Source organism: Monodelphis domestica, chromosome 4 (assembly GCF_027887165.1).
Source record: "Monodelphis domestica isolate mMonDom1 chromosome 4, mMonDom1.pri, whole genome shotgun sequence".
Taxonomy (NCBI): domain Eukaryota; kingdom Metazoa; phylum Chordata; class Mammalia; order Didelphimorphia; family Didelphidae; genus Monodelphis; species Monodelphis domestica.
The window spans coordinates 433,551,057-433,565,463 of NC_077230.1; the positions used below are offsets into that span (position 1 = coordinate 433,551,057).

Below are 14,407 nucleotides of genomic sequence, written 5' to 3' on the forward strand. Positions count from 1 at the left end.
TCAATTATGTCAATATAACATTTTGCCTTTATTTCCATGAAAATTCTAGACATTTTCCCTTATAATATGCCAATCAGATCTCTCATAATTGAAAGATGATCAGTTGCTAAAAGATGACACTGGTAAATACTGATCTTTTTTAAATAATCAAAGTGCCAATATAGTTGTTTATAGTGTGTAGCATGCAGTATTTCAGAACTGAAATCATTCTCTCCTCTTCTCATGCTCTCCCTCTGCTTTCTGTTGTCTAGTCATACAAGAAATGTGAGAGCTTTCATAAATGCTATGCTCTTTCACTGAATTGGAACAGGAAGTGCTCCAGTTCTTTTTTTATCAATGACATTTATTACCATGCTTTAAAAGGAACAAAAATAAACTGACAGCACAACCCCTGAAGCACTCAAAGCATTCCTTTTTAAATCCAAGGCACCATGTCTTGGGCTTCATCTGTTTGTCCCCAAAGACCAGAATGAATAAAATAAGTTCAACAACTTGGAATTTACTCTTTCATGAATTAATTCTGTGTCTTCTATGTGAGGGCAAAGTTATTAACTCTTATAAAAATATTATAAAGAAAATCCCAAATGACCCCACATGGTACATAATTGCTACCAGGGAGGAAATATTTCAATATTACAGGTGTATCCCATGGAACAACCACTTCTACTTTGGAATGTTTCCATTTATAGTAACTGCCTGGCTGGTATTGAAATGGTCCAGAAACAATGTAAACCATGTCTTGGGATATTTTGGAAAACATATATCATCCAATAACCAGAAACAACAAAAACATATGCAGTTTCTAAGACATTCAATATTCTTCATCCCTTTATTGCTCCAAAACAGAAAGACTTGGGGGGAGAGAAAGGCTAAGCCAATAGTCTCTTAATGGTGGTCACAACTGTAAAGATTAAAATTTAGGGGAGACTGAGGCAGGTAGAAATTAGTTTCTCTCTGCAAGGAGTATTATATTTTTTTAGAGGTTTATTAAGGATTAAAGAAAATACAGGATAAGGAAAACGTGACTAGGCCAGAGGCCTAGACAAGACCTCACCTACATTATGGAAAGAGCCACGTCTGCTCCAAAACAGAAGTCCAAAAAAAGACCTCAAAAGCCTTTGTAATCAGCTTAAATACCTTCTCGATCTAGCCCACCTCAGAATTCTGTGAGATTACAAAGCATTTTGGGGAAGTGGAGCAAGGACTTGTGGGGATTGAAGTCCAGAGTTCAAATCTCAATTTTACACATCATGGCAGCAAAGGGGCAATGCTAAGTTTGCACTCCAAAGAACCGCAGGTTGTTTCAATCTCAGGCCAGATGAGGGCATCCCTTATCATCCCAGAAAGAAATAGTCACTTATGTGGTCCTTGTCATGGTCCATATCATCTTCCCTAAAATAACCCTTGATAACAGACATTTGGTGAAAAGGCCAATTAATAGGGAATAGTGGCCCAATTTACCTACATAGAGCTGTGATTTAAGAGATCACAACTTCTTAAGGATCTAAGAAAGACACAATGATAAGGGACCTCAACACAAATGGGAGGAGAAAAATTCAATTGTATTCAGTACTAGTATCTTGTTGAAATAAGTATATTTTTCAAAGCTTTGTATACTTTGTCATGAGCCTGATTCTTCACACTGTACCAAACCCACTTTGGGGGAAAAGAATGCTTCACATAAATGTAGGCTTGGGTATGAATGGCAGAGGCCAGTGGAAGAATTGACCTCTGCTCCCCCTGGCCTCACATTTATGGCAGTGATGTGGACAGCCATAATACCAACGTTTGAATCCATTGTGAGGCTCAGGAAAGGGAAGTTGTGGCTTGGACAGGACCAAAGACCTCACTGGCTCTGAGATTTCCTCTCTAGTAAGTATTTTGTGGCTTGAACTAGTAAAAACAGAAACATAAGCCTTCTATGGTGCCTTTTTCTCCCAATGAAGCACAAAGGAGGCCCAATCTCTACTCTCACGGCAGGAAAGAAGCTTGGTGTTTTGGTTACTGCAGCAGCCATTGGAGCTAGAAGCAATTTGTATATCATTCTAGTACAGATCTTGAGGCAGAAACGAGATCCTAAAGCAGCAGCAGCTAATTTAGACATCGTTTCTCTAGAACAGTCTTCCAAGGTCGTTAAGTGTACAAAAAAGTGTTGAGAAATACAGTTGGGGAGGACAGCTACAAGAGTTTCCAAGGGAAGCTTTCCCAAATAGCTTTTCCTATGGATTGTCCCTCTAGGTCCAATGTAACAGAACGATCATCATGGATTACCGAAAGAGAAACGCTCGTAATTGTTAGTGCATATGCACAATTTATGCTGGAACAATGCACAGAATACGTCTGTGCTTCCTGCAAAAAAATACATGTTACAGATCTCTCAAGTAAATTGGATAAAAAGAAGTTTAAATCCATTTTATTTTATTTTTTAAACCCTTACCTTTCGTCTTGGAGTCAATACTGTGTATTGGCTCCAAGGCCGAAGAGTGGTAAGGGCTAGGCAGGGGGGTCAAGTGACTTGCCCAAGGTCACACAGCTGGGAAGTACCTGAGGCCAGATTTGAACCTAGGACCTCCCGTCTCTAGGCCTGGCTCTCAATCCATTGAGCAACCCAGCTGCCCCTGTAGGTCCATTTTAAAGGCTAAAAACTTATATACTTTAGTAGACTGTCTATTTGGTTTCTCTGAATAAGACTATACAAAAAAAACTAAGCAAATGGAGTGACACCAACATCCACAATGAAATGAAGAGAACATAAGTAATCAATTGAGGTGCAAACGTGCTTTCTTTTCACTTACTGCCCTCCATGCCAGAGGGATTTTTCCAAGCACCCCATCCTGTGCTCTCTTGCAGCAATCGAAGATCGACCTCAAGGGAAGGACAACTGAATAGTCTGAATTTCCTGTTGTTGAAGGGTAAAACGAGATCCTTCAAAGCGAACAATCAGATTTCGTTGAACCACTGCAGGTTAACATAAGTGACTACTGAACTGGACGGAGCAAGTTAAATTCCAGAGTCCAATCTTGGCCGTTCTTCCATGTGATCCTGAATGTTCAATTCAGCATCTACTTGTTGAGCTTCAATGGAGACGACCTTCACCAGGAGTCATTATTCACCTGTCTTCACAGCCTTGCTCTGTCTGCTGGAGTTCTGCTGGGACTTGCTTTGCTCCTCTCCACTTAGGGGGGCTTTTATTTCAGAGGGGATCTTTCCTTGGTCCATTGCCATGCACCAGTGCTTGGACATTTCCAGCTCTTCTCTAGACACCAATTCTTCCAAATACCGATATCTCGGCTTCTTTTTGGCCCTCCGTTCTCTTGCGCTCTGCTGGCATCTCTCAAGCTTTGCCTTCAAGTGAATTCTGGCTGCCTTTCCAACATGCTTACCTGCTTTCTTTACTTTGCCTCCAACTACCTTACTGTCATCCATGCCCGCAGGTAAGCATGTTGGCACCCCCATAAACAACAGGGATTTTCAGGTCTAGTCTAGTCTCCACCCCACCTGGATCTCGAGGAACTAGGGAAGAGGGTGCCAGAAAAGAGCCCGAGAATCCCAGGAGTGCTCCAAGAGGCCCCCTCTGCCGCCACGGTCTCCTCCCCCTCCATGACAATGTTCTGGTGTGTTCATAGAAGCACCAGGGAGAGGCGGGGAAGGATTTATTCTTGACTGTACGTTGGAGAATAAAACTTGGGGATCAAGTTAGGAAACAAATCCTTCTTGCTTTAGATTGAATTAGAGCATCTAAATTTCACCTTGTGCAAAAAGTCCCATAAAGGTAATACATTGTCTTCTGAAATGCTGTTGTTCTCATTCCTCCTCAGTAACATTCCACAGCATTCCTATACCAGAGCTTCATCTGTCGTCTCCCAATTCATTAAAATATTCTCTTATCTCCTGTTCTTCCATGACACAATAAAAGATCTAGTATGAATATTTTGGTTAATGTTGGCCTTAATTTCTTTAGACTAATAGGTGACACAGTAGACTGTTCCTACTCAAGTCAGAAGACCTGAATTCACATCCAGTCCCTGACACTCACTGTGTGAGCCTGGGCAATACTGCCTCTATTTTCCCTACCTGTAGAATGTGTATACTGTGAACACCCACCTTTTACGGTTGATGTGAGGATCAAATGAGATACTCACTGTAAAGTCCTTTGCAAACATTAAATCACTTGAGGTAAATGCTCACTATTATTACTATTCCTTGGGTCATCAGTCTCATAGCAGAGTCAGGAGTTTAAAGTTTTGGAGAATTTAGTCACATTTCTTATTGAAATGGATACTCAAAACAGTGTTGAGGTAGGCAGCATGTATAATGATAGGACACTGAGTTTAGAGTTAGGAAGTCTTGGGTTCAAGTCCTGCCTCAGATGCTCTCTACCTATGTAACTGGGCGAGCAATACCTTTTCTGTGCCTCAGTATTCCTCTTCAAATTGAGATGGTTGCTCTCCTTGAGTACAAACAGTCTCAAAGAAATGCAGAATGGACATGAGGTCTGCAAAGCTTGGAAGATCTCTAGAAAGAGATTTAAAAACCAAATAAGAATGGTAGAGGAAAAGCTTGGAAGAGAAATAAAAAGAGATTCAAGAAAATTATGGCAGGCAAATACAAAGGTTAGTAAGAGGCATTTAAAAGATAAACAAATTTCTTTAAAATCGTAATTGGCTAAATGGTAAAATAGGCACAAAACTTCACTATATTTTAATAACTCCTTCAAAATTAGAATAGATCAAGTAGAAGCTAAGAAATGTGTGAATCATTAAGAGATAATAAGACAGTCAAAAAGGAAAAAGTAGAAAATTTCTCACAAGCAAAATAGCTGATTTGGAAAGGGGATAAAGTCACTTTAAAAATGATTGAAGTAGGGGCAGCTAGATAGTCCAGGGGATAGAGCACCAGTGTGAAGTTCAGAAGACTTGGGTTCAAATCTGTCCTCAGACACTTCTTAGCTGTGTAACCCTGAACAACTCACTGAAACTCAGTTGCCTAAGCCTTATTGCTCTTCTATTGTAGAATCAATTCTGAGAGTTATGAAGTAACCAGAAGCCATGGTAAAAGAAGAGCCTAGACGTCCTGTATAACAAAATCTGATAACTAGAGGGGAAAGTGTTTGTTTATCAATAAATCTGTTAGTTTTTACTACAACTGCTTGGGAGTCTTATGTATAATTGAAAATCTGTGACCCTAAAAAAGAACTATATTTCCCAGGAACCCACTGACTTCCTGTCATAATGTACTTCCTGTAGACAGGGAATAAGTATTCAGTGGGCAGTCCTGCTCTCCCTCTTTGGCATGATGACAGTGAGGTTGGTGGCGGTAAGGCGGGTGTTTGAACTGGTGGGTCAGTCATGGGCACGTAGTCTTGATTTTGTATCCTCTTTATTCCTTGATTTCTAATGATCAGTAATAGATCCCTTCTAAGATTTTCATTATTGAGATCTAATATTAATTTTTACACTTAGTTGTGACTGGCCTAGTGTAGTATGCCCCAGACTGCTTTGCTGCACTAAACGGGGACTGAGGCATCATCCACACACCTCAGGGTACCCACTATTACAATCTAGTCACTCTGATGGGCACATTCACAACAAAGTAAGATTTGCTAACATCCATCCCCAGTATTTGCTTTCACACTTTGGCTCCCCAAGAGACAGGATTTGAACTCCAGGATCCATTGGTCTTTTCAGCAGACCTTTCTGGACCTCCACTGTGGGACTTTTCCCTTGAAGGATTCCTGAAGCCTGGATCCCACCTCATCCAAGGACCCTCCTCTTCTAAGCATTATTTCTCCCTTTTGGGTCCTTTTCCTGTTTCTTTATTTTTTTTCCTTCTGTGTTTTCTGTTGATTTGAGACTTTATTTCCCTTGACTGTAGACTTTTATTTCCTATGACTGATACACTGAGTCAGGTTCAAAGGTAAGGAAGCTTCATTACACGTCCTTTCTTTGCTTGAGTGACGGAGAGGACACTGTTAGGGATGTGTTATTGCCAGGACTTTGGTGGGCTCAAGGATTTATTCCATCACCATTCATTTACTGTTCTGTGGGTCTGAGGAATTATGAGGGGATTTGGAAATAATCACACTCGGTGACCATCCCAGGAGAGCAGAGTCATTTCATTTCCTGTCCCTTGAAACAATAGTTCTCAAACTTATTCTTTCTTTTGTGTCCTTTCAGGGCTATCGGTTCTGTGAATTAGAGATGAATTTGCACCCCTCTTTCCTTTTAAGGAATGTGTTGAGAATCCATTTTGATCTTGGCTCTACTCTTTCATTGGGTGAGCATTCATCCTGGGGAGGATGCCAGAGGCCTTGACTCTTGGTGCTCAGAAGTCTGGCCTGAGGTCAAGGCTGTCCAAGCAGAAAAAGTGATGCCACCGAGGTTATGGATCCACACGTTATGGATCAAGGAAGGCTGTGGTGTCCTTGAGAGGAAGCAGTAGGAGTGAACTGCACCTGGCCACGAGATTATGGGTCCTTCTTTTTTGGGTCCACCTTCTCTCTCTAATGAAGAATCATGAATTAATATAGAGTCTTCAGAGAATCCTAATCCCATCACTGGTCAGCATACATAGATTTGTAGCCTCCTTTCTGACTGGGAAGAGGAAGCTCTCAAAGTTCTGTTGCCTCACCAACCTTTAGAGGACTTTCTGGCAGGGACCACGTGGCTCCTCTCCTCCCATGTGATGCTTACAGCCATATCTGGCCGTGTCACAGAGTTTGAAAGGCCCAACCCATCTGTCCTTCCCCAGAGACCCTCCTCTCAGGACTCCTATGGCACCCAGGGCCCTGAGAAGAGGAAGGCAGGGAAGAGTTTCTCCCCAGGAGCAAGACTTTCAAGGTCTCCTTGACAAGCATTCATAGTGATGAAACCCATCCTATGCAGGGAGTCCTACCAATAGAGTCCAAACCTCATGTAGGACTCCACTCCCAGGCATGGAGAGGCTTGTCCTTTACTTCTCATGTCCCCGAGCCCAGAAAAACCCTCCTCTATTCCAGGTCCCTGCCCAACAACACAGCTGACACCATTGGCCGCCATCTTCTGCTTGGGAACCCAACAGGAGCTCGGAGTTCAGGTGTGATTACTGATGCTCATGTTCATTAGAAGACATTTCTGAGTGATTGTAGCCTAGCAAGCAACCAGCCTCCATCACTGGTTACCTCATCCTGGGAAGAAAAGGCAGTAACGACCCCAAGTACATGCAGCTCTCCTTGTTTCCAGCCACAATAGGGCACCTCCCTACCTGTCTGTCTGTCTATGTCTCTCTGTCTCACACACTCACACACACACTCACACTCACACACATCCTCACTGCTCTCAAAGCACTTCCTGGACTGGAATAACTCCTCTCCCACTTCCTTGACTGAATTCCTCTCAAACAGCCCCCCTCCATAGCTGCAGTGTGGAAAGGGATGCAGGTGACACCTCCAGGGTAGTCCAGAAGGGCCCAGTCAGAGTGAGGTCAGCAGAGCCCAGAAGGCAGAGCCATGATGGTGACAGTGACAACAGCAGGAGGAGCAGCACCGGATACTCTGAAATCCATGTCGAGAGATTTCAGAAAATAAACGTGGCCCCAAGAAGAGACAAGACGCCTCCCCAACACCTTGGCATAAGAGGAAGGGGGCATGGGTGCAGAACCTGCACATGCATGCCGATGTCCAGATCAATCTATATTGCTGGGCTTTTCCTCTTTTCTTCCTTTCTTTCCTTAAGTAATCCTGTGTTCTTTGTGATGGCTCTGCAGGAGGGAGTAGGAGAAGGAGGGGACTCTGGTGGTCAGACCCATTGAGGGGTCTAACAGAAGGTCAACTCAGGAATGAGGAAAAGCACCCAGAGGACAACAACAATATGAATGGAGGCCATTGCACAAAGGGAAACCGAGGCTGTTCCCCTGTTCTTGGAAGGGAGTGGAGGTCAAAGAAGATCCTGCCTCCCTCCTGGGCTGGGGGACTCTAGGGCTGGAGAACACAGACACTGTCAGAAACAGGCAGAGATGAAGGTGATGAAAGGAAAGAAGTCAGTGATCTTAGGGTCCATACAGGTCTGGGGGATGCCGACATGTATGTAGCCCCCACTGCGGCTTCCTGGGTGTTTGTCCTAGAGGGACAGAGATGGGCCCTGGTCCAGGTGCTGTCTGTGCTGAGCTTAAAGGAAGGAATTAAGGGACAAGGCAGAGATGGAAGCAGAAAGGGCATCACAGTACTCTGGAATAATGTGCAGAGGGGCAGGGGAGGGTAAGAGTAACCATTCATTCTATGCCTCCAGGGGGCCTGTGCTAATCATTTTGTGACAATTAGCTCATTGGGAATAATTTAGATTAAATTTAAAAGGGTTTTGTAAACCATATTCTGGATTTAGAACAGGAAGCCAAACCTCTGACCGATCTCATAATGTGGCATCCCTGGAATCCTTTTCCAATGACCGACACAGGATCCCTTTGATTCTCACTGCTTGTGGCCAAGAAGGGAGTCGAAAAGGGCCCCCATTACACTCCGCTAAAGCCATAACCAGGGGCCAACCGCCTCCTTGCCAGGGTTGGAGCCCGCAGCAGAGCCAAGTGACTGGAAGGCCCTGTAAGTGAGGAGGAAGCAGGGGGCTTGCGTGTCTTCTCAGCACAAAGAGCAGGCAGGTGGGAATCCCCCCAAGGAGAGGAGCCCAGCAGATGCAGACAGGAGCCAGCTCGGAGTCTGAAAGAGGAGGAAAAGGCAAAGGAAAAACAAGCTCATGGCTTGGGGCACAGGCGGAGCAGCAGGTTCTTGACAGTCACTCCATGGAGGGACCTTTGGGTTCCCCAGGGAAGGGGCAGCTCTCAGGGCTCTCACCTGGACATGTGGAGCCCTCTTGGCAGAGGATAACCTTCTGTCAGCAAAGGTTCCCGGAGTGTCCGAGTCCTGTTGGAGCACTGAGGGCAGGCGCCATGGGTAGGTGCCCATCAAGCTTAGCTTAGTCCCAAAGGATGACTGTTAGGTGTTAGGAACACATGGGCCAATGGAGGTCTGAGCCAATGGAGCCCCATGATGGGCAGTCCCGCATTCAGGCTTCCTACTTCTGAGAGCTGCTCATCTCCCTGATGTTCAAAATGTCCACCTCAGGCCTCCACCTCAGTCCCCGGTCCTTGAGGTCTGGGGCCCTCTTCCCCCCACTTTTCTGTCTGCTCGCCAGCTCTCCTGGATGACCCTTCTAAGCTCCATCCTCTTCTACTTCACCGAGGCCGACTTCCACAGGGAACCAACTCTGGGCCATCCATCTCACTAATGAATCCCATTACACTTCTTGGGGCGCCTTGTCACTCCTCAGTGTTGGGGGGCAACATTTACAGACTAGCCTCCATCATCCGACATGGCGTGAACCATCACACCCTTGGGAGCTATGTGCAGGAGTCCCATGTTTGCTCCTAGTTTTCAGACTGGAGTTTAATTCAGGCTTTGCTAATCCATCCATTGTCTCACATGCTCTCATTTCCTCCCCTCTTCATGCCAAATAGCAACTCTGATAGACCAACATGCCATGGCACGGGGAGAGACTTCCGTGTAAAGGAGAGCTCCGGCCCACTTATTCTCCGTTCCCGATGAGGTCTGGACGGATGTTGCCGAGGTGAATAATTCCGGTTCCTGGGGAAGCCCACACATAAGCCATGTGAGCAAAGCTGAACCCTGAGAGCCGCTATAGGGAGGAAGCCGTCATTCTTCATTGCAGAGCACCTCCTTTCTGCAGGCCCGCTGGGGACGGTCAGCAATCTGCTCCCCAGACCCCTTGTGGGGGCACATTTGCCTATAGGCTCCAAGCAAGGAAACGGGGCGCCCTGGCTGGGACTCCTAGAAATCTGCCCCACTGGAGCCCTTTTCTACAGAAGACGATCCCGGGTCCTCAAGGACAGCATCTCCAGCGACTGAGGGAGAACTCTCGCGTTCTCCTCAGCGGGGACATCCGTCTCAGGCCCCCCCCCCCCGGGAATGGAGGCTGCCTAGCCTGCCAGAATGAGACCTCCAGGACGCCTGGGTCAGCGTGGGAAGTCCTCACCAGAAACAGGAAGGCGGCTTCCTTCCCCGGACTAGGCAGGCTCCTCTCCCCAACCCTGCCAGGTGGGGGCCCGGCGCTCAGGCTGTTGCTCTAGTTTTCTGATTGGGACAGACTTCGGGCCTAGTCTGTAAGGCCCGCCCCCTGGGAGCGGGACGGAGGGGAGGAGGGGCTCTCTGTGAGGAAACTTCCTGTTGGCTTCCGTGCCCACTCCAAGTCCTGGGGACAGAGCCCGGGGCGGGGCGGACCCCCGAGGGAGGAGGGCAGGAGAAACTCCAGGCTTTGGAAGGAAGAGGGCGGAAATATGGAGGCTTAGAGCCCAGGTGGGGTGGGAGAGTGCCGAGCCCAGAAGGGGGTGGGGGAGGGGAAGTAGCTGGACATTTCCCGGGGACCGAGAGCTCGGGCAGGGGTCCTCGATCCAAGGGCGGGTAGGGCGGGGTGGGCCACAGGGTTCTTGGGTTGGGGGCTAATGCAGGGTGGGGGGGAATGTCTCGGTTAGGGAACTCGGGGCTTCCGGGGTCCGCGGGACAGCCCCAGGAGGGGAAGGTCAATTGTGGGATTCCCCTCCCAGTTTACATCCAGCCCCGCCCCCCGCAGGCCCGGAGGAGCTAGAAGTCACTGGTGCGTGGAGGAAGCGGAAATGTTACATGGAGCGGAGCCTTCTGGGAAATGTAGTCTCCCGCCTTCCGGCCCAGCCAGGCTTGTGTCTCCCAGCCTCGGGCTTCCCTGGTCATTCCTGGCAGCCCCATCCCAGAGCCCTCCTGGTTCTCAGCCTTCCCCAGCTCCCTCCCTCCTAGACCAGGCAGGAGGGTGAGGGTTGGGCAGGGGGCCTCAGGGAGGGCCGAGGGGGAGCTCTGACTGGGGGTCCTGGAGGCTCTCACTGCCCCCCTCCCATCTGGGATCCCAAAGCCCCTTCTGCCTCCTGGTCTCTGCAGGAGGATGGGCAGAAGAGGAGTAAGAGGGAGGGGGGAGTCTTCCTGCTCAGAGCACCTTCCTGTGCCTGCCTCACCTCCTTTCTTGCCCTCCCCCTGGACCCTGAAGGCTCTCCCTGCTGGACCTCAGCCTGCCTCAATGCCTGCAGCCAGCCTCCTGCCCAGGAAGAGGAGACAAAGAGCTTGCAGAGGACCCAGGACTAGAGGCAGAGGGGTGGCCCCTGGGAGCCCCGGCCCCCCAGCCCAGGTGAGTGCAGTGTGCCCAGGGCTGAGCCCCAGAGGCCTGGGTAGGCAGCTGCCAGTGTGTGGTGCCCGGGATGGTTTCTGCCCACAAATAGGCAGGCAGTGGGATGGGGTGGGGGCACCAGTGCCCTGCTCTGTGCTGCTGCTTTTCAGGGTCACTCCTGGCACTCTGGCCCTTCCTGGGCCCCCTCAGGGCCCCCATGGCTGCCCTCCCCTCTTTGCCTCCTCAGTTCTCCCTCCTTAAGGCTCACCGACAAGGACAGCCTCTTCCCTCTTTAGTCTGTTCCTTGGACTCCATGTGTGCTCTGGGCATGCCTAGCACACACACACACACACACACACACACACACACACACACTTCTCACCCACCTGGTTCTTTGGGCCAGGCTCAGCCTTCTGGCAACTGGACCTCAGGGAAAACCCTTCCCACCTGGGTCCTGTGTGGGCAGGCCTGGAGCAGAGCCCTGAAAGCTTCCCGGCCCCAGTTTCTCAATATTGTCTCATTTCATCCTATCCTAGAGTGATGAGGCTCTTTGGTGGCACTAGACTAAATAGAGCAGCCCAAGACACAGCCACACAGGCGCAGCACAGTTAGTGCTCTCGTTTGAACGCCACCTTCCCACCTTTGGGCCAGTGTGTCCAGCCATTCGCTGATGGATGTGCAGCCCCTCCATTTCCAGGTCTTTTCCGTGGTATCATCCCCATTTCAAATGAAGCTGAATGTAACAGAGATGGAAGATAATGGAGGAATCCTCCTAACTCATTAAATGCTACTTACTAAATTTCTTCTTCTAATCCTCTGTGGCCCAAAGGTGGACCTGTTCCTCCATGGACCGATACCAACAGCAGAGAGCGCATTCCTCTCGGGAACGCACATTCCAGTGGAGACCCAGATGACAGTTGAAGGGAAGGAAGAGGGAAAAAGCAAACTTAAAAGTCAAATGCAGAAACCAGAGAGATCAGGCAAAGACTGAACGTCAATGCAAAAAGGGGCAGGAAGTGGGAGAGCTTTAAAAAGCCCAGGGGCCTCAGAAAAGCACAGCCCCAAAGACTGCTAGACCTGGAGAATGAGTTCCCTCCCGTGGTTAGAATTCTGGGAAGATCTCTGTTTACATTGCAGGATGGATGCACACATATGCTCATGGGACACTGGTAGGCTCCCATCTAGGGCATAGGCAATGGGTATATCATTGGGTTTCCTGGGAATAGGCAGCAGTTGCTGTGAGATGCCAGTGGCAGCTGGAACTGGGTTGGAGGAAGCAGGGGCTGTTGTTCTTAGTGGTCTGGAGCAGCAGGGATGGCCAGGAGAGGAAATACATCTCTAGTGTTCTCTAAGCACAGTGTCTGGGCCTCAGTGTGTGGCTCTTGATAAAACATGGCGGTGGTTCATTGAATACCTTGGAGTCAGGAGATGTCCAACATCGAGGGCCCTCAACAGTCTCATCTCTTGGGGTTACCTTTACAGAACCAGATCTCTCACTTCTCTGTTGGGAAGTATGCTTGCAGGGCTGTACTGCCCTTCTGCCCATCCTTAGATGGGGTGGCTCGTAGCTATCTGGGAGGCCAAGTGGAGGGAACAAGGTTTCTTCTGCAAATGTAGTAAAAGGGGAAGACATGGGCCAATTCCCACTCACCTTGCTGGGGAAGAACTTCCAGGAAAATTTCAAATTCAAGAAAAGTTTCCGTTTTCCATTTTAAAATCAGCAAGGTAGAGAGACATCAGGTGTAAATAAGAACAGATGAACCGAGGACTTGAACAAAGAGGGTTTCTTTAACAGCAGCCTGTGGGTTCAGGGAAGGGGGTTCCAGTTCTGAGGGAAGTCATAGCTGAGGCCAGCAAGAAGGGCATCAGCAGACCTCATAACTCAATTCAGGGGGCAGCTGGGTAGCTCAGTGGATTGAGAGTCAGGCCTAGAGACGGGAGGTCCTGGGTTCAAATCTGGCCTCAGACACTTCTCAGCTGTATGACTCTGGGCAACTCCCTTGACCCCCATTGCCTAGCCCGGACCACTCTTCTGCCTTGGAACCAATACACAGTATTGACTCCAAGACAGAAGGTGAGGGTTTAAAAAAAAAAAAGAACTCAATTCAGAATTTGAAAATTTCCAGAGTCTCCCACTGACAAGTCTCCCAGGCCATGATAGACCCAGAGGCAGGAACATCCTTTGTCTTGAGAGACAGAAAACTTGAACGAGGGAAATGGGTGCAGCTGCTCGGGGATGGCCCTTTTGGTGAGGAATCACAAGAGGCAGAAGGAGAAGATACAAGAAAGACCAGACTGAAGGGAGAGATGTGAGCAGGACAAAAGCAGAAGCAACTTTCAGGTCATCTCAGAAAGCAGATTCCCCCGTGGCAGGAGAAGAGATGGGAGACAGTGAAAAAGGTAGAAGTAAGGGAAGGGACAGGGTAAAAACCAGGAGGTGTCTTGATGAGAGAAAGAAGTCCTTTTGGGAAAGAGCAATTAAAAAATGTGGAGTGTGCCCCTAAAGGTCACATAGAGGAGCATGAATGGGGACTAACCAAAGAAACTGAGTTTGCTCTATGGAAGGCTCTTGTTTAATCTCAGGCAAAGATGGAGGTAGGGAGAGGCGGTCTCCTTCAGATTTGCCTTAGATGGCCCTGCATGAGAAACTGAGTCAAGAGGGCCTTCCTTGGCATGCACCTGCTACCCAGGGACAGCAAGTAGTGCCGGGAGCCGGCATTCTGATGCCATTCTGATGGGTGATTTGACTCTTTAGAAGGGATTTGTCATTAATCCCTGAGAAGGAGCTCTAAGAAGTATTTTACAATAAATCCTCAGGCAGGGAAGTGGGGTGGCTCAGTCAATGGAGAGCCAGGCCTAGAGAAGGGAGGTCCTGGGTATAAATCTGGCTTCAGACATTTTCCAGCTGTGTGATCCTGGGCAAGTCAATTCACCCCATTACCTAGCCCTTACCACTCTTCTGCCGCAGAACCAATGCATAATACTGATGCTAAGGTGGAAGGTGAGGGTTTAAAAAATAAATAAATAAAAATAAATCCTGAGTATTCAGTCTTGAAAAGTCAAGTCCTGTTGTAAATGTTGACTCTCTGAGCATCGACAATAACGTAGGGAGGAAACTGCGTTCCAACCGCACAGATTTGTGTGAGGGCTAGAAATCATAATAAGAGCCCTCAAGTCCAGCCAGACTAGTATAAGTGAAATGATTGAACTCAGAGCCAGGAAGTACAAGAAGG

General features: G+C 48.0%; 2 protein-coding genes across 4 annotated transcripts in view; one reads left to right on the forward strand and one right to left on the reverse strand.

Moving 5' to 3' along the window:
* Positions 1-67: 67 nt before the first annotated feature.
* On the reverse strand, positions 68-10,191 carry LOC130458829 (cAMP-responsive element-binding protein-like 2). Its single transcript, XM_056825736.1, has one exon. It carries the CDS (start codon positions 3,454-3,456, stop codon positions 3,106-3,108), a length of 351 nt encoding a protein of 116 aa, XP_056681714.1. The 5' UTR covers positions 3,457-10,191; the 3' UTR covers positions 68-3,105.
* Positions 10,192-10,194: 3 nt separating this feature from the next.
* The window catches only part of LOC100616669 (zinc finger protein 883-like), a 28,026-nt gene continuing 23,813 nt past the window's right edge, over positions 10,195-14,407 (forward strand). Inside the window, exons 1-3 of one of the 3 annotated variants that reach the window (XM_056825692.1) lie at positions 10,195-10,339; positions 10,614-10,715; positions 11,058-11,195. In XM_056825692.1, coding sequence (XP_056681670.1) covers positions 11,088-11,195 — 108 coding nt within the window. In that variant the 5' untranslated portion in view covers positions 10,195-10,339; positions 10,614-10,715; positions 11,058-11,087. Of the gene's footprint in view, positions 10,340-10,613; positions 10,716-10,834; positions 11,196-14,407 lie in introns of those variants that run through there. The other 2 variants (XM_056825693.1, XM_056825691.1) reach the window with 2 other exon arrangements.